This window comes from Monopterus albus, unplaced genomic scaffold (genome assembly GCF_001952655.1).
Source record: "Monopterus albus unplaced genomic scaffold, M_albus_1.0 scaffold45.1, whole genome shotgun sequence".
In the NCBI taxonomy this organism is placed as follows: Eukaryota; Metazoa; Chordata; class Actinopteri; order Synbranchiformes; family Synbranchidae; genus Monopterus; species Monopterus albus.
This window is the reverse complement of record NW_018127925.1, coordinates 1,737,244-1,755,597: the sequence shown is the minus strand read 5'-3', so window position 1 is coordinate 1,755,597 and position 18,354 is coordinate 1,737,244. Positions and strand designations below refer to the sequence as shown.

The following is an 18,354-nucleotide window of genomic DNA, read 5'->3' as shown; positions in this document are numbered from 1 at the left end:
TCTCATGACCTCAGAGAGAAAGAAAACAGTCAGTAATAAAGACAGTGTGTTCCACAAAAAGAAAGAAAGAAGTGAAGGATAAGAATGGGAGGAGGAAGAATAGACATTAGCCTTGTCTTCCTCACCGCTTTTACATCCACTGGACCTTGAATAACTCGGGGAAGACAGGCCAAAAGAAAGTAGAGGGCAGGTGGGCATGTTAAGTGAAGTTTCTGCTTTGGAGTCTGAAGCTATTCAAACGTGAAAAGGTGTGCTGACAAAAAAAATTCACATTTAACAGCAGCACTGTTTTCACAGAGTCCGAGACTTTGAATAAATTCATCAGTGGAGAAAATGAAAAAGACAAACAAATAAAAAGCAATCTCCGCCTGTACTGATAGGTTTTTTGTTTACTGCCTCCCCCTTCTGATTGTCTGTTTCTTTTGACCGTATCTCGTCTCGCACCGCTCTGCAGAACTCGCGCTACCAGACCTACCAGCGCATGTGGAACTTCATGTACTCAAAGCAGCCCAGTGTGTTTGTGAAGAGCACAGAGGAGGGGATCGCCCGTGTCCTCAACTCCAACTACGCTTATTTGCTAGAGAGCACCATGAATGAGTACTACCGCCAGAGGAACTGCAACCTGACTCAGATTGGAGGACTGCTGGACACCAAGGGCTACGGCATTGGCATGCCACTGGGTAAGTGTAGAATTAGAGTTGGATGAAGAATAATCAAAAGTAAGACAAGAGAAGAACTTATAAGTTCACTCACACAGGATGGAGACCTGATGGATATCAATATTTAAGAAAAAAGACAGTTTGTTTGAGAAGCAGAAGGAAGTTCAGTGTAAAACGAAAGCACCAGAGGACGAAAAACAATGCTTTTGCTTAGATGCACTGTATAATTCATGTTGAAGCTAAGAAGAGGGAATGAAGAGCAGGGGCATTGTTTGGAGGATACACAGTAAATGTCACATTCGAGAGCTTCTGTGAGAAGTAAAGCCTCAGCAGAGCCAAACTATTAACTACTATCATGAGGGGAAATGATGCAAAAGTGTGAAACTAAAAGAGACTTTAATGCTTGACTTGAAGAGAGTGGCAGTTTCCACTCTGTGATGTGAAAGGTGAGGATGAGAGAAAGGGAATTTAAAATACTGTTCCTGTAGAATGTGGGACTGCTGTTGTACAACTCACTTGCAGCACTCGGAGTATAAACACAGGCTTTACTTACACTTTGATCTCAGGTTGAGTTAAACTGCAGACTGGGAGAAAAACACACCTTAAAGCAAACAGGACTAATTTCAATTCCTTTCATGTTTAAAGGATAGAAAACCCCACTCTTTAGTGGAAGATGCTCCATACAGCCTACTGTGATGTGACCAGTAGAGCACTGCAGAATAGTAGTAAACCCTTTCATCTTGTATTTGAAATCTTATTTTTGTTTAAACTAGGTTTTCCATTGGATTGGCATCATTTCACATTTACCAGGAAAGACGTCACGAAACTAACATTTGGTTTCACAAAATGAATGCATTGGAGACAAGTGGATTTCTTGAGAAGGAAAGTTGAATGCAGGTGAAAGTACCTTGTTAGCACATTAGGTTTTGCCCCTGTCTTCCCTTCAGGGTCAGTGTACCGTGATGAGTTTGACCTGGCCATCCTCAAAATGCAGGAAGACAATCGTTTGGAGATCCTCAAGAGGAAGTGGTGGGAAGGGGGCAAGTGTCCAAAAGAGGAGGACCATCGCGCCAAAGGTTAGTCTCTAATTGATCCTCATCTTGCTTGTTCTTTAGCTCCACTTCAGTTCATCTCTCTCTTTCTCATGCTGACTTCTCCCAACCTCCCTTGCCATCTCCCCAGGTCTGGGTATGGAGAACATTGGCGGCATCTTCGTGGTGCTGGTGTGTGGCCTGCTGGTGGCTATCTTCATGGCAGTGCTGGAGTTTGCCTGGATGTTAAGGCAGACACCAGGAAATGAGGTGAGAGAGGGCTATCTAACTTGCATCTGCTTTATCTCCCTCTCCCCTCCCTGGCACTCTCGCCCTCACGGAGCTGTCAGGCTCTCTCACAGTGCACAGCTTTGACAGGACGTGTAGCATGCATCTTCTAATTCCTCCAGGTTCCACCTGACATCCAGCCTTCCTCTGTCCAGCCTATGTCACAAAATACGCACAAAAACAAAGATATACCTCACTTAAACCTCGCTCAGAATACTCACTCAGAGTACCTGCATATATGAATGAATTTCTCTTTATACCTAGCAGTAAAAGATTCATACATATCATCATACATATCATAGAATACTGCACATAATATAGAATACTGAATGTAGTTAGGTCTCATTGGTGGTGAATATGTACTTACAGGGTGCTGCCAATGAGAATTTATCATAACAATATTTGTGGTTGTTTAATCTTAGCCTTAATCCAGTCGTCTTTTTATTTAAAAGATGCCTGGAGTTGTGTGCACATCTTCACTTAAAATGCAGTTGTCAGACACCAGAAATCACTCGTTCCATCAGAGTGTGAATGATGGACAGTAATGAACTAGTTGTGACCACCAATCAGAAGTTTGCATTAATACCTGACTATCAATACAACCAGAGGTAGGATGCTTTTTAAATGAAAGATTTCTAAAGTTTAAAGTGGTTTTCACTGGTAGTTAGTGTTTATTATTCTCCTGAAACTGTACAAAATACATGATAAATCATAAACAGATAAAATTACAGAAATTTCAATTTGGCTTCATCTGGAATGAGGACTGGAAACCAATATGAGCAGTGTGTCCAGTCTAATCACAGAACTCCGGCTGTTTGTAGAGACACTGTCATCAGGACAAAGGCCGGTTCAAATTTTTAAAATGATCACTTCTGTCAGCGCAGTAGCTCTGCTGTGCTTCTCAAATTGGAGGCAGCTTTAACAATAAGTGGCAGAGAAAGATATCAGAGAAAGATGTGCATGCAGTGTGATAATTATTTTTGTTGTGATTCCTTTAAAAGATACTTGATATTTGTCTATTCAAATGGACTCCGCACTGTGATTTTAATTCAATAAACATTCAGAATGTGAAAGTCAAAAACCAACTTGTGATTTTTTTTTTTAAGCAGAATAATTTTATGTTTCACTCTGACTTGTGTGTGTGCGTGCGTGCATGCGCCCAGTGTTACCACTGAAACCTGTTTACACACTCACACTGTAGGGACTCAGCCTTTCTCGTGGCTTGGTCCCCACCAGAGTGGATTAAGAAGGAGAGTGACGACATCTCCACTGACTCTATAAGGACCATTTTTTACAGTAATGGCGGGTCACGGGAATGTCGAATAGTTCCAAACATTAGGAGCAGTGCCATAGAGTTACACTGACTTCTAAAATAAATAGTGGAAATCAGTACCACTGATCATACTTGTGATATTTTAAGTGTCAAAGTACATTTTACAACCATGTTGACTGTCTCTCTCGAATATTGCCACTTTAGTAGATTAGGTACCTAGCTAACTAGTTAAGTTAGCTGTGCTACCTATTACAACAGAACACAGAATTAGTTTGCAAGGCTGTTTAAGTCATTAAAAGTAGTAGTTTACTGATAAATCTTGCTGCTCCCTATGGAAAACAATGGGCCTGAATCGACTTTGGAATTATCTGAAGCTACATGAGTCACATGACCCGCTGCCAGTTTTTGACCCTCTTGGTGTTGCAACTCTCCTGTCTTAAGGGCTCTGGTCCCCATCTTGTCTGTCATTGAATTTTAGGATGACGACTTGATTTAATAGTAGGCTAAATTAGGTTTGGGCAAGTAGTGCTTATGATTAAGGTTAAAATTTGTCTCCAAGAAATGAATGGAAGTCAATGTGAAGTTCCCACAAGAAATGGAAACAAAAGTGTGCATGCATGTGTGTGTTTATACCTGTGTGCATCTCTGTAGTTGTTCCTGTGCTCATGTGCAGCATGTGTGAATTGATAATTAGCAGCATCTCCTGTTTTGCACTTCAGCTGCAGCATAATAACATGTCTGTTGTTGTAATTACTGAGTACTGTAGCTACCTAGTGGAACACTTGATCATCAGTCCATGAGAAAATGTGCGTGCTACATGTGTATAAATACTAAGTTTAAAATTCCATATGTGCTATATGTGTTATTTTTACTGGTTGTTCAGTCTACACTAGCCATTTCACTGTTGTTCCCACTGTTCACTAATTATATGGATAACTATGATGTGTGTTTCTGTGATGTCTGTCAGTTTGTCCTCAGCAAGTCAGTCAGTCAGTCAGTCAGTCAGTGAGTTGCCTGGCCTCTCTCCCTCTCTCTCCCTCTCTTATCCCCCTCTCCCCTATCTTTTTCTCCCTGTGTGTGTGCCTGCAGCAGTCAATGTGTGAGGAGATGCTGCGGGAGCTCCAGGGGATCGTCCTGTGTCGGGACAGCCTGCAGGTGAGGCGCCGACGGGCGGCTTCAATGCTACGACCGCGACCCTTGCCCCTGGAGGATCGCCGGGCGCGTGCAGCTGCCGTCAGCCTCAGCAATGGCAAGCTGTGCGGGGGCACTGGACTGCCAGAACCTCTCTCCCACAGACTGGCACAGGAGGCTGCCATGGTTGCGAGGGGATGCAGCCACATCCGCATTTGCCCTGAATGCCGACGTTTTCAGGGACTGAGGATGCGTCCTGCAGGGGCCACTGGGGCCCTCCCATCTCCCACACACAGTGAGGAGAGCATAGAATGGGACAAGGCCACAAATAGCAGTGAACCTGAATAACGCCCAGCGATTCCAACGCAACTGACTTTCCCAGCTGCCACCTCTCTACTTTCCAGGGATCAGAGATCACGTGGTATTTTGATACAGCCATGCGGAGCTTGGTCTTAAAGGGCAGGACAATGCTGAGAACTTGGTTTTGCCCTAGACACAATAGCCAGCAGTCAGTTTTTGGAATTTCCTTTGGTGAATTTTTTTTTTCCTTGCTCACAGGAAAAACTGATGAGTCTGTCTCATTGTGTTCTGTCCCTATTGGCCCTCTATGCTGTGTGAAACAGGACGGACACAAACAGCTATGGTGGAATTTGTACTATGCAGCATTTTGAGTCCTTTATCATTGTGCTGTTTTTTTTTCTTTTTAAATTATTTCTGTCCTCTGTTGGATTATCGGTACTGAATATTATTATTCTATTGTTCTTTAAAATTTTCAAACAAGATGCTTTTTTAATCTGACAGTTTACTGTATGAACATATATTGCCTCTGAAGAGCTGCAAAGATGAACAGACTAATGCAAGACTAATTCTTCAAATCCTTTTATTTTGAAAGTGCCAAAAAAAATCCATAAGTTTTATCTTGTGGATGAAGAAAGCACCCCAGCCTTGAGAAGACGACAAACTCAACTGAACCTTAAAAAACAGACACATGGACTTTTTTATAGTAGTGATATTCTATTAAAAATGTTTTAAATGTTAGTATCTCTGAAAGACAGCGAGTTCATGTCAAGAGGTGTTGGCAGGTGCTCGCTGAATGATTCATTGTAAAAGTGGTGAAAGGATTTCCTGTTTTGAATACCTGCTTAAAAATGTGATGGCTACACACACACACACATACACACATTTCACACAAAACACCAGTTTATTTCCTTCCTCTACGTCTTGGCATTACTTCCTCCTCCATCAGTCCTACGTCTTTGACACCATGACAAGGATATTGTGTGAACATACTGTATGTCCACTTGATGACCTCTCACTTAAAAATATATACAATCTCCCCCACAGTATATATACACTCTCTGTAAGAAGTGAGAGGCCTTTTTTTTTCATTGCACATATTTAAGAGTGATTCAGGTCTAATTAGGGATGTGTATGAATTAAACCCAGAATATATTAGAACCAACCAAAAGCATGAAGTCCCTGGTAAAGTCAATGTTTTTCTGCTGCAGTTGACTTGAGTTCTTTTAAATGTCAAGTCATTTAAACAGTTGTCGAATGTGTAGTTCACTGCTTTTAGGAGGACATCAGCTCGTATCAACCTAGACACTGACATTTTCATACTTTTATTTTTGCAAATTTCCAAACTAAACCTAGAATATATTAATAGATTCCCCAGGAAACTGACTTTTAATGCCAATTCAAATGCAGAAAAGAACTGAGCGATGATTCAACCAGTTGTTTATCAATTCAGTTTTGGTCATTACAGTATTTGAAGTTTGGAAATCCAATTAATTGAAGTTAAAATGAAGCAATTCAATAATTCAAAATTTCAGTTACTATTTAAAATGTATTCATTGGGTTTGGTAAGTTTATTTAAAGAATGGTAGGTTGTTTTTATATGCATTATATCAGCTGTGCCTTCAGAGGTAAAACAATGAGAACAAACCTCCATTTATAGAGAATGTGAAGTTGACATCATACCGTGTTGAAGTTAGGGTAAATGTGCTATGTTTGGGTCATCCATCATAGAGACATACATTACATACATCTATAAATCAATTTTTAAAAATTAAGCACTATCCCATACAGCTTCATATGGTAGCGGATGCTTCAGCTACATCCAAACTTCCTCTTTAGTGTTCAGTTTGAGCAAGGACAGGACAGAAATTAATTCATCTGCAGTGTTTGTATTAACTGCCAACAGCTGCTAGCTAGTGTTAGCTCCTGAACTGAGAGGTGAGATCAGTGTGCAGTGGCATCTCTGTCTCTCACTCATAGACAGGATCTGTAGGTCCACCCCAAGTTAGCTAAGTCAGCTAAGGTTATCAATCCTGAATTACCACAGTCAGTAAAGTGAGATCTAAACAATTTAAGGAACTTTTAAACTAAAAAAAACAAGAATGTATGCAGGTAAATATAATGCATACCTCCAAAAATGGTTCCCCCATCCCAGCATTCAGCACATTGTGACGTACCTTCACACTCACTTCTACATTGAATGTTGCACATGACTGGGTGATTTCTATTCAGCACATTGTGACGTACCTTCACATTCACTTCTACATAGACTGTTGCACATGACTTGGTGATTTCCCACTGCAGCGACTGGTTTGGAGATGTTACTGTGTGCATGTCTGGTGCACAGTGGGAATCTGTGGTCACCCACCTGTCTTTACTGCTTCTTGCTTATCTCTGTAGTGTCCATCATTTTAAATCTGCCTGTCAAGTTCAGTCAATCACCATCCATCAGAACTAGGCCAGGTACTGTAGTATCTCTCTTGTAATTTATTAGCCACATTGACTGTGTGTCATATTTTCGAGGCATTATTTCACTCAGACTGCCTCTATGTTTTTCAACTACCTGTGCTGGTACCTGTATGCTGTTTCAGAAGTTGGTGAACATGTGACACTGTGGTGGATCAACTGTTGACAGACTCTGAGTGCACAACTGTACTAATACAGAATTTTCAGTCATTTTTTCACCTTTTCAGTGTCAGTTCAATCAGTTGCTGAAAAGTGTTTCAGGACTTTAGATGTTTTTTTGACTCTGGTCTGTCTGCAGTGTGTTAGAACTCCCTCCAGAACACATTTGTGTTTGAAACGCATGATTGATTCAACACGCCACAGAAATGAATAGAAATCATAGAGACATTATGCAATCATATGCTCAAGAGCCATTCATGCTAAATCATCTAAATCTCCTATTACTGTCCCACAGAAGGTCTAGAGGATGATCAGCAAGGTTCCCCAGTAATGGTCCAAACAGTTGGTTTGTCAATATAGGAGCAAGAGTCACTTGAAACTGGTTAGAACAGCGAGATAAAGACCCACATGTGTATAATGTCTATGCCATTTAGACATATATAGAGTTGACACGTTCACAGACTGTGAGCATAATGATTAAAAAACCTTCACAGGCAGTAAAAATGTTCTATATGTCTTTATATAATAACTTGTTAAAGACAAATTGCCATACAAATAGCAAAGAAAAAACATAAACCCACATTTCATTATCAGTTTTATAAAAGACGTTTCTATCCATTTGCTGAATGTCACTAAGAATCTCCTGAGGGTAAGAAGGCTGCTAACTTTGTACGCTAAAAACATTTACAGGGGTGCTAAATCAAGCATAGTTGGAATGAGATTGCCAATTACCTTGAAGGCATGAAGAGCAGTAGAATAAGAATTAAAACAAACCCTACTGAAAGCACTAGGAGGCCACTGAGAGAGATGGCAGGGTTTGGCTGCAATATTTTATATGCTTTATTTTCTTATGTTGACATTTTTATTATTATTATATAAATACATTTCTTGAAACAACCTCCTTTCTGTGGGGGTCTGGTTTTGTCTCTTCTTTACTCTGATGTATTTGACCTTCTAAATTGTTAGGTCTGCCATGCTAAATAGCTTCTGAGTGCACCTTGTGTTTTTTTTTAAGTTTTATTCAGACAGTGCACCTATGCTGTTGTGACACATGCATGCAGAGAAGCAGTGCCAGGATGTGTGGGTTTCTAGGAGAGTGAACACGCCAACTGTTGAATGAACCAAAAGGAACTGATGCATCTACCTCTTGTTTCTCTGCCATCGCTGAATTTTAACATCTGCACACTTGTGAAACCGTTGAGGAACTTGTGTGGGTGGGAAGTCTAATGAAGGCTAATGAGTATAACAGCTCACTTGTGTTACACACACACGCTCACCCATAGTGCATCTATCACCGTGTTTTTCATGGGATAGTTCCCTCTGGTCAGGATAGTGAGTGAACACCACACTGCTATGTCTGATTTACCATCTCCCTCTCCTGTCCTCTCTGAGTGCTTGTCTCGCAATCTGTTCCACTGCACCTTTAAAAAAATCACCTTTTTCGGTACATCACAAACCCGCATGTCACATTCACACCCACATAACTCTTACAAAAGTGACACACACACACATGAACACTCACTGCCGCCCCTGTGTCAGTGCTGTGTCAAGTTTATTTCATTGTGCTCATGCTTCTCCTCCTGCCTCTGGTGCTCCAGGTCTATAAATTAAGCACATAGCCACCACTGCCTAGCTGCTGTTGGGTTTATGGAGCCCATGATGAGCACTGAGTACCTGCAGAGGTATGTGAAAATCTGCCTCACTCCTCAAGCTTATTTACTTGTAGTACATAGTCCCTGGAGTTGATTATTATTTTGCAAGAATTTAGGAATTCTAGTGTACTGAGTCTGATGCATTTTGCCAGGCTTGTATCCCATACACTTTTTCATCAGCCTATTCCATGTAAATACATTTTTCTTGTTCTTCTTGTTTGCATTTTGCATACATAAAATTCACATTTTTTGAGCACTAGAAGCTATGTGACCTAATAAACCAAACATGAAGCTTGGAATATTTAGATATTTTTAAAATATTGTGGTTCTGTAACTCTGCATTCATGATGATTCATGATGATTTTATTGCTTTCTAATAGCCACAGTAAAATCTATTCATCACATTTCTACTGTCAAGGCTGTATCCCTTGATCACACAATTGCTTTTTCTTCTCTGGCAGCAGATTTCTCAAGGTTTAACAGCATGCATGTATAAATCCACCCCAACAATACCAATTGAAAGACATAACATGGAATCGTCAGCGAAACTCCGTAATTCACAGCAAGACTGGGGCATGTTTTAAAGTGAGAACTTTCATATTGATTTGCTGGTAATTCATTGCAAAAGGCTTGTTATTGTTGTGTGGTCAAAGGAAGGGTATTCAGAGTACAAGAATTCTCTCCAAGGTGAGATGCTGTCAACGCTGTTATACAGCCTTTTGTTCACTGACAGTTGTTGTTGAACATATTGACCAAAACATCTTGACATTGTTTGTCTTTCAGAGAAATAAAATGGAGCTTCATTTACTTTGGGTTTTGGTCCCTGACTATTCAGTGCAGCTTTGATCGATGGCCGACAGATGGGAAAATGCTGATTACCTGGTTGTGCATGTGGGCGGGTTCCAGTCAGTGTGGATGCATCTGTGGGTGTGTTTGAATGTGATCTCTCTCATGTGCTTGTGTCCATGGGAAATCGCAGTATGTGCATCTTGATTCATCAGCTGGAGGCCATCTTGTTGGATCATTACCAAAAAGCTAAACGGATGCAGTACACAGCCAAGCCAAATTCCGGTGGAAGTGCACCAGAAAACCCTCATTGTTAGATAGTCACCAGAGAAATCAAAGCAGCCAGCTTTTTATTGTGGAAACCAGTTGGGTAACACATAACAAAGCCACGTGGCTCTTTAGATTTTTACAGCAGAATAGTCACAAAAATTGTTGAGCTTGAGTTAAAGACTGAAGTACAAATCAGTCACTTTCCACAAAGACTCCAGTTTTTTTAATAAAGTATTGTCAATCTTTGAGCAAATGCTTTGATGACAGCAGAAAACCATTAGCAGGGTTCAATTTAGAATCAGTCCATTAATCATGTACAACATGGAAGAAACTGTCCACCCATCCATCATCTATACCAGTTATTCCTGAATAAGTCACCAGTCAACCTAAGATGCATGTTTTTGCATTGTGGGAGGAAGCCGGAGTATGTGGAGAGAACCCACGCAGGCACAGGGAGATCATGTACACTTCGAACAGAAAGGCTGGGTTGGCCGAGGCCCATACCCAGAACCTTTTTGCTGTGAGTTGACAGCACTATCCATTGTGCCGCTGTGCCACCCTGGAAGAAATTCTCTTATTTCTTTTTTGTATTAAAGAATAAAAGGGCTTCTACAGTCCAAAGTCAGTATCTAGTGTGACCTCCCTTTGCACTCAGCACAGCCAGAATTCTTTTGGGGAGGCTCTGTGGAAGTCTTGAAGCCATGACAGACCCTCCACCATGTTTCACTGAAGACTGCTACTCTCATTCTTCCACCTCTTCTTCTCACATGCTGTCAACAAACAGACCCAAACATTTCAAACTTCTATTCACCGCTCCATAAGCCTCTTTTCCACTGATCTTTACTCCAATCTTTGCAGGCGTTTGCGTATCTCAGCCTTTTCTTCCTGTCCCCCTTCTGAACTAGTGGTTTCTTGGCTGCTGTCCTTCCACAAAGGCCGGTCCTGATCAACCTTCTTCAGACTGTGGAAGGATCAGCCTGGCATCCAGATGAAGCTACCAGATGCTGAGCCAGGTCCTTGCTGGATTTCCTCTGGTCTCTCAGAGAAAAAACTCTGAGAACCTTCTCATCAGATTTGGACAGTTTTCTTGGTCTTCCACTCCTGTTTTTGTCCTTGACCTCTCCAGATTCCTTTAGAACAGCCTGAATACCACATATTGAGGATCCAGTTGGTTTGCTGATCTTTTCTGACATTTTGTGCATTTTAATACTGTGTAAACATTTCTTATATTTTCTAGCTGTATTCTGATAAATACACAGTATGTAGTCATCATAGAAAGAAAGTCACTTTCAGCTTTTCCCAATTAGGGGTCACCACAGCGAATTGTCACACTGACGACTTGCATGTTTTACACCGGATGCCCTTCCTGACATAACCCTGATTCGAACCCGGGCTGCAGCCGCGAGAGCGATGCACCTTAACCACTAGCCTACCAGGGACGGCCATCATAACATTGGTAAAACAACAAATCTAATGGTGGCCTAAAACTTTTGCACAGTACTATATACAACTAACTTACACTTGGGTGTATAGACAGTACTACTACCATGAATGAAAAGTAATTACAGAAACTCAAGTGCCAGTTCATGTTACTATGTAACATTTCAAATGTTCCTCCCTAAATTTCTGAGATGGTTTCATTTAAATAACTGTTCAAGGCCCAACAAGTGAAAAACAATTACAAATTTGTGTAGAACTTAGTTTTTTCTTCTGTCTTCTCCCATTAATAATCTCACAACCCCTTGGTTATACAATCTAATACTGAAATACTTCTAGAATATAAAATATTTTAAAGTATTTTAGCTCCTACCTGACATGTTAGTATAGTGAAGAGCTGGGTGGTTTTTTTTTACATTACTACTTTTACTAAAGTTCTGAGTACTTCTCCCACAAACTGACCACTATGGGACATTTTTATAGTAACCTTTCTGAGGGAAATGCTTCTATAAGGTACACTGTTATAAAGAAAAAAGTTTTATGTGTTCCCCCACTAACAGGTACAGTATACGTGTTTCATTCTGGGCACAGGGATGACTAAACAAATAGAAACACATAAACCCTGAAGGCAAAAACTCTGTGGTTTGTGGAGAAAATATTGGTTTTCAGATAAAGGCCTCTTGAGTTCCTGTGTTAATTGGTCGTTAGAGCGCAAGATTATCCTAATCCCCGGGTAAATGAGTCGTTGCCTCACAGATGAGAGGCAAAAATAAATTGCACTGGGCCATGAAAAAGACATACAAATGACAGACTTGGAAATAAAAATTTGTTCATCTGGCTCCCTGCAGGGAAAATCAGAGTTAGCGACGCTGGGCAGCTAAATCATATTTCTTGCATCATTAATTGTTATTTTTGCCTTTCTCTTGTCATTGTGTTGTCATGTTGAACATTACTTTTTGTTTACTTTTTATAGTTTCCTTTCTGTTGATTTCTGTTTTGTCATAGTTGTGAGATGAATTAAAAACACTGCAGTTTAGTAATATTACTTAGGCTATTCCGACATCCATGTGGTTTATGTAGGCAGTTTCACCTTTTGCTTTCCTGGCTGTTGCCATATTTGGCCTCTGGTCCACAGCTTAAAACAAAACCTGAGCAATGTTACTGACATTGCTGTTTTTGCTACTCTGCTCCCCTGCTGTAGGATTATGAGCCTTCTGTGATTTATGTAGAGTAGTGCATGCTGTCACCCAGTCTCACTGATCTCATACTGTGTTAGTGGAGCCCTCAGATGCTTTTATTCAACTTACAAATATCTTTCTTAACAAGTTTACCTTGTACAGTATTTACACATATAAAATACCAAATACAGTACATAATATAACACTCTAAAAACATCTGGGTTTCTAAACTATTCTGGCCACCATAAATAGTCATTTGCTACATCTAGTGGGCATTACACAACATTACAAACACTGCATAGTGAACAATTGCAACAATGCATTCGTATTAACTCATTTTGTTTCATACGCTGACCCGTGTGTTAGGCATACTAAACTGTGAGTTGTAAGCTGAATGCTGTCATGGACATCACTTTCATTTGAACCAAACACATTCTGATCAGACACAACTGAGCTGTAGCTACAACATTAAACAAATGTGTCTCACAGCTGCTTCCAGTGGTCTTTTAGAAGTCCAGCGCATTTAGGCCAAATTCAGAGAGCAGTTCCTTATAATTTTGGTGAAGGCCTATGCTCTTATCCTTCCATCCCTGCTGAGCCACAGACAGCTGGGAGGTCAGGCTGTCTAGAGTCTCCTGCACAAAACATAAGTAAAAATGAAATGCAAGCTTTTCCTTTTACATCAAGAGGCATAATTAGATTCTGTGGCATACTAGGAAAGATTGAAATAATGCTAGTTATATATTAAAATTCTAGTTCTATAAACACAGGCTGCACCCTGGAACAGGATTCGACTCAAAGCTTGATTGTTATTGTTGTAGCTCTGCACAGTGTTGAAATGTTGCATGTACAGTCTGCACTCAGCCAATCACGCTGTACCTATAAAAGGTCAATACTGACCCCTTTCTACAACCATTACATCTTAAAGAGCCCATAGCATGCGTTTCCTTGTTTTCTGACTTACCTACAATGTTACAACAGTGAATTATCATCTTAGATGTCACCTAAAGCTCATAAAATGAGGTATACCTACAGTATGTTCTAGTACTTCTATGCAGATGTAACTCAGTTTATACAGATTTGGCAAACTCTCTCGATTTTGCTAATAAAAAATGGTTGTGATCTCCAGGTAGTTGCGCGTTCATGTGGGCTTGCCTGACATCCATCAGTGCTATTTTAAAAGCAGAATTCTTTGACTGAGCGCAGTTTTGTGGATATATTTTACCTCCTGCTGCTGCACTGTGGCCAGAGGATGTGGAAAAAAATACAGGGCCTGGGAATGTTCCTGTACATGGTCTCGCTGCTTTACCTGATCGGGTCTAACCAACGTTCAGCCAGCTTGTGAACCCCCATGGCGGTGAATGATCAGCTCATCAACGCTGGATTCCCCAGGAGCAGATTAACAACCCATGATGTTACTATCGGCGCTATGCTACCTGTTGGAATTCATTTCAATACTTTGGGACTGTATGTGGTTATGTGGGGGAAGACGCAGCGACCACCGGTTGGATTTACCAACCTTGGACCTACTTGAAAGGGAGTGATGTTTCTGCTACTAGGTGGGACTTAACCATAAGTTTAAAAAACAGACATTGCGTGTCTCTTAATGCCTTGTTTCTGTAACATTAGGGAGAATTGTTGTAAGGCTGGAGAAGTTACTATGTCTGCATTATGCCAGTTAAAATTTGGGGTTTCTCAATTACCTGCTTTGTTTAGAGTGTTACACATCTCTTCATCGGTACATATACCATTGTTTACCCATCTATGGAGGAGACATTCACATTAATTAATGCTGTTGCGGTTCATTGTGCTGTACACTTGCGACATAACACCAGCAGCAGGAGTTGTGCATGTTCACAAACTGTCCTCTTGTTTTTAGTAAGAAGCTCTCTGGTTTTATCATTCTGAAATAATTATAGACTATTTGGACTTATGATGGGTGCAAAACTAATCTAGAGGTAGCCAAGATTAAACATTAAATGGCTGGAAACAAGCAAAATGAGCAGCCATGGGCACTTTAATGAAAATTTATGCCACTTTACAACCTGAGTCTTATTGTCCTGGTTTGAAGTAATGTACTGTAACAGTGGGTTACATAACATTTAGTGTATGATTATTGTGAATATTGTGAACTTGAGCACCTTTTCACACCACCAAAACAGCTCTTCAACAGAGTCCAGCAGGGCCAGGAAAATATGATTCTTAGACCAACAACAAAAGACCCTGTTGTGCATCATTTTGGATGATCTATATGGTTTGTAATTTTACTGATTTCTCAGTTTTGTTGAGCAGGTAACTTCTCTCATCTCACTGTATATGAAACAGATTGATGTTCTGTAATGTCAGAAACTCCTAATAAATCATTTGAGTGCTAACTTTTAATGTTCATCTTTGTATAGGGATCCAAATACCTGCCTTAGACAGCTAAGTTAAGGCAGTTTGAAAACTGTCTTAGGCTTTTGAAAAGTTCTTTCCAGCAGAGTGTGATCTGTTATCTCTAAAGTGATCATGGTGAGTACAGTGTTATGTTAACTTATTATATTATTGCACAAAGATATGGCACTAAAACCCAGTTTTTTTTCATATGAGTATGAGAGAAGCAGGAATTCTGATTACAGCACTGCACCTGTGCTCATTATGCCAATTACAACATGCAGCTATCTCTCTGGCACAGGCTTTACTTAAGAGCAAAACATGTTCACCCCCTGCTGTGCCCACAAAGCCCCTGTGCATAGGATATTGGAGTTGCTGAGATTGGCAACTGCTAGTATCAAAAAAGACAGACTGCATCAGTTTTCATCAGGATCATCTCATTCTACAAACAAAAAAGTCCTTAAAAATAAAACAACATCTACACATTATGGCCTTGACCTATTAAGTCCCAACATGTGAGTGGTCTCAGACAGGTCGTGCATTTCCAACTAAACCATAAGCTCAGCAAAATGTAATCGAACAGACACAACTAAGTCACAAGGCTGTCTGTCAGTGTGCAGAAATTAAGCCAGGATCAATCTGACCTTTCACCTGGCATTCAGAGTGTGATACGTGACACAGCTGACACAAGACTGGTCTCAGCATACTGCTCTGTAACTTTGTAGTGACTTTAATTTGAACTGGCTTGTACTGCAACTCACATGCAGGACCCTCTCATAGTCGATTTCCATGTTGTCCAGCTTGTGTTGGAGGTCAGCTATAGTGGCATCCTTCTCCTGTTCCATCTGATCACGGTCTCTTTTCCCTTTCCTCAGCTCCTCCTGACACATGGCTGGGCAGAGAAATGTATACAGACATGCCATCACTTTTCATTTGCAGACTAACTGGCACTTATGTGTCTTTGTTCATTTAAGCATAGTCTAAAATGAGATGTATTCATACCAAGTTCTTCCTTGAGCTGGCTGACGTCCTCCTCCAGCCTTTTCACCTTGTTGGTCAGCTCAGTCTGCATGGTCTTATACTGGCGACTGAGGTCTAGAATGACATTTGTGTCAGCAATGTCAGACTTAGCCCTCATTGCTAATTCACTTTGTAAGGCTAATGCAACAATCAACTTAAGCACCCAGCTAATTAGAGTTTTTTTATTCCTCAGAAATTACCTGAACCTTGGCAAACACACCCCTTGTCCTCACTCCCAAAGGGATCCACACTTATTTCAGGTAATTAAAAGAGACTAATTGTTGATTCATGCCTCGTCCATACAGTACCAGAGTTAATGTCCCTGTGGTCTTGCCTCTCCTGCTGCAGCTTCTGCTCCATGTCTCTCATGCGTCTCCTCAGGTCATTTTTATCAGACTGGACCTTTATTATAGACTCACACTGTAGAGCTGTGGAGATCACACAAATGCATATGTGTGTGTGAATTTATAGACTACCTCCCCAATCCCTTTGTAAAAATGGAACATTCTAAGTAAAATTCCTGCATTCATACCCTGGTTCCAACTTCTCGAAAGAGAGGATTTGCTGTTTTTTTCTACTTTATATCCTTGTATATTTGATATTTTTGAGTTTTAGACTGTTGGTCAAACAAGACAAGTGATTTGAAGCAAACTCAAGAGATCGGAATTTATTAGTTTTCTAAAGTGTAACAGGCAAAATTATTAATCACTTGGAAAAAATAACTTTAGCCCTCATACATGGTAGCCTACATGAGGAACTTCCAACTTTAATAGGAGGTTACTTATTTCCTGTAACAAAAGATCATGGAAGTGATTTAAGCCCAACATTTAAGTGCATTAATGTGCTTTTACTTTATTTGAGTTTTTAATTTTATGCTAATCGCGCTGCCCCACTACAGTTCAGAGCCAAATATTGTATTTTTTACTCCACTGCAATTTATTTGATATACATTTACACATTTTCTGTTTTAAATATTTCATTTAAAAACATGTCCATAATACAACACATTTCTTAAGAATAAACCAGTGGTTATCATCCTTTTTAGTTTGTAACCCCTTATAATAAAACAATGTGTAGTTGTGTCTCCAGTTTCAGATAAGTTAGCAGTCAACTGAGACATTCCTTCTCTAAATACCTTTTAGTAACTTCACTAAACTTTTTTTTCCCACTTTCTTCTGTTATATGTTAATTCACCATGACACTTTTTCTCTGAGCCTTTGGAGGGGCCTGACCTCTAGGTTGAGAACCACTGTGCTAAATGAACTATAAATGAAAATGAGCTCCCCCTCAAGCAGCTGCAATAGTAAAGTACTGCACAGACACTGAAGGACCTGTATTATTATTTAATGTTAAGATATGTATTATACTTTATTAGTCACATGGGCTGAGTTTCTGTAAAACCAGTATTGCTACATTTAAATCTTTAAATACATTTTGCTGATTCATCTTTACTTTTACTTAAGAAGAATTTTGAATGCAAGACTTTTACTTGTAGAGAGTGCTTTTGCATGGTTTTAGACTATTAGTAAGCTGCTTTTACTTGAGCAAAAGATCACTTATAGTAGATAGTACTTCTGCACCTGCAAAACAGAGGTTTGGCCTATATATAAAGGGAAGCACATCCCATATTACTGATGTGTAGAGTAACTCAAAAATCCTGCTCACCAATGTGATCCTGTAGGACGGCTATATCCAGAATACTGCGCTTATATGTTGCATCCAAGTCATTTTCACCTGCAACCCACCAAGCACAAAACACTTGTTAATAAAAAATAATGTTTCTAATACAAAAGCACAACTCCGAGACACAAAGACATAAAAACTGAATAATCTCATGAGCAAAGTTACTTTTTTCTGGATTCTTTTTTGCAGTCTTTTTCTTTGGAGCCATGTTTGCTCTCTGTCAGCCTGTTCAGTCCTTAGAGCATGTACACACACTAGCTACATATAGGGATGAGTCTGTGTGGCTGGGCACTGGTTGCTGAGTGAGTTGCCATAGCACTTACTGTCCAGCGTGAATGATAGTTGACTGACTTTATTAGCAGCCAATCACAACTTTTTAGCTCAATGCACATGGGCCATGTAATTAGATCTTTACTTTAGTGAGACAAGTCAAAGCGGCCTTTGTTGTCCGGGGTGATCAGGGCAGGGAGGGGAGAATTCAAGGCTGCATTCAGCATCTCTTCAACGTTTTATGAATGCTGCACAGGCTGAGGCGCGCACCCGACTACATTCATGGGTCGTGAACGCGCAGAGGGAAGGCGTGGACTTTGGGTTTGGGGGGGCCGAACGGAAGGAGACGTACAGGAAAGGGCCACACACACGTCACGGGGG

At 40.4% G+C, this 18,354-nt stretch overlaps 2 protein-coding genes across 3 annotated transcripts in view; one reads left to right on the top strand and one right to left on the bottom strand.

The window, feature by feature from the left end:
- The window catches only part of grik4 (glutamate receptor, ionotropic, kainate 4), a 311,608-nt gene extending 304,723 nt beyond the window's left edge, over nt 1-6,885 (top strand). The window contains 4 exon segments of the mRNA XM_020600102.1: nt 455-680; nt 1,607-1,735; nt 1,842-1,960; nt 4,341-6,885. Of these exon segments, the coding sequence (XP_020455758.1) occupies nt 455-680; nt 1,607-1,735; nt 1,842-1,960; nt 4,341-4,730 (864 nt within the window). The 3' untranslated portion in view covers nt 4,731-6,885.
- drc12 (dynein regulatory complex subunit 12 homolog) lies at nt 1,901-18,188 on the bottom strand. 2 transcript variants are annotated; one of them, XM_020600112.1, is made up of 6 exons: nt 17,869-18,188; nt 17,686-17,754; nt 16,329-16,448; nt 16,003-16,095; nt 15,762-15,892; nt 1,901-2,134 (listed from the first exon to the last, which is right to left on the bottom strand). In XM_020600112.1, the coding sequence occupies exons 1-6, from the start codon at nt 17,909-17,911 to the stop codon at nt 1,976-1,978; spliced, it is 615 nt and encodes a 204-aa protein (XP_020455768.1). In that variant the 5' UTR covers nt 17,912-18,188; the 3' UTR covers nt 1,901-1,975. The 2 variants fall into 2 exon arrangements, with proteins under 2 accessions (XP_020455768.1, XP_020455769.1); XM_020600113.1 differs by lacking the exon at nt 1,901-2,134 and adding an exon at nt 12,452-13,262.
- Between the last annotated feature and the right edge of the window lie 166 nt (nt 18,189-18,354).

Bases quoted from the DNA above. Each gene is read 5' to 3' on its own strand.
- drc12 (XM_020600112.1), bottom strand. From the start codon at position 17,911: ATGGCTCCAAAGAAAAAGACTGCAAAAAAGAATCCAGAAAAAA. The intron at 16,449-17,685 runs GTGAGCAGGATT...TGATCTCCACAG, and splicing joins CGTCCTACAGGATCACATTG to CTCTACAGTGTGAGTCTATA. The intron at 15,893-16,002 runs GTATGAATACAT...TTCTCTGCCCAG, and splicing joins CCAGCTCAAGGAAGAACTTG to CCATGTGTCAGGAGGAGCTG.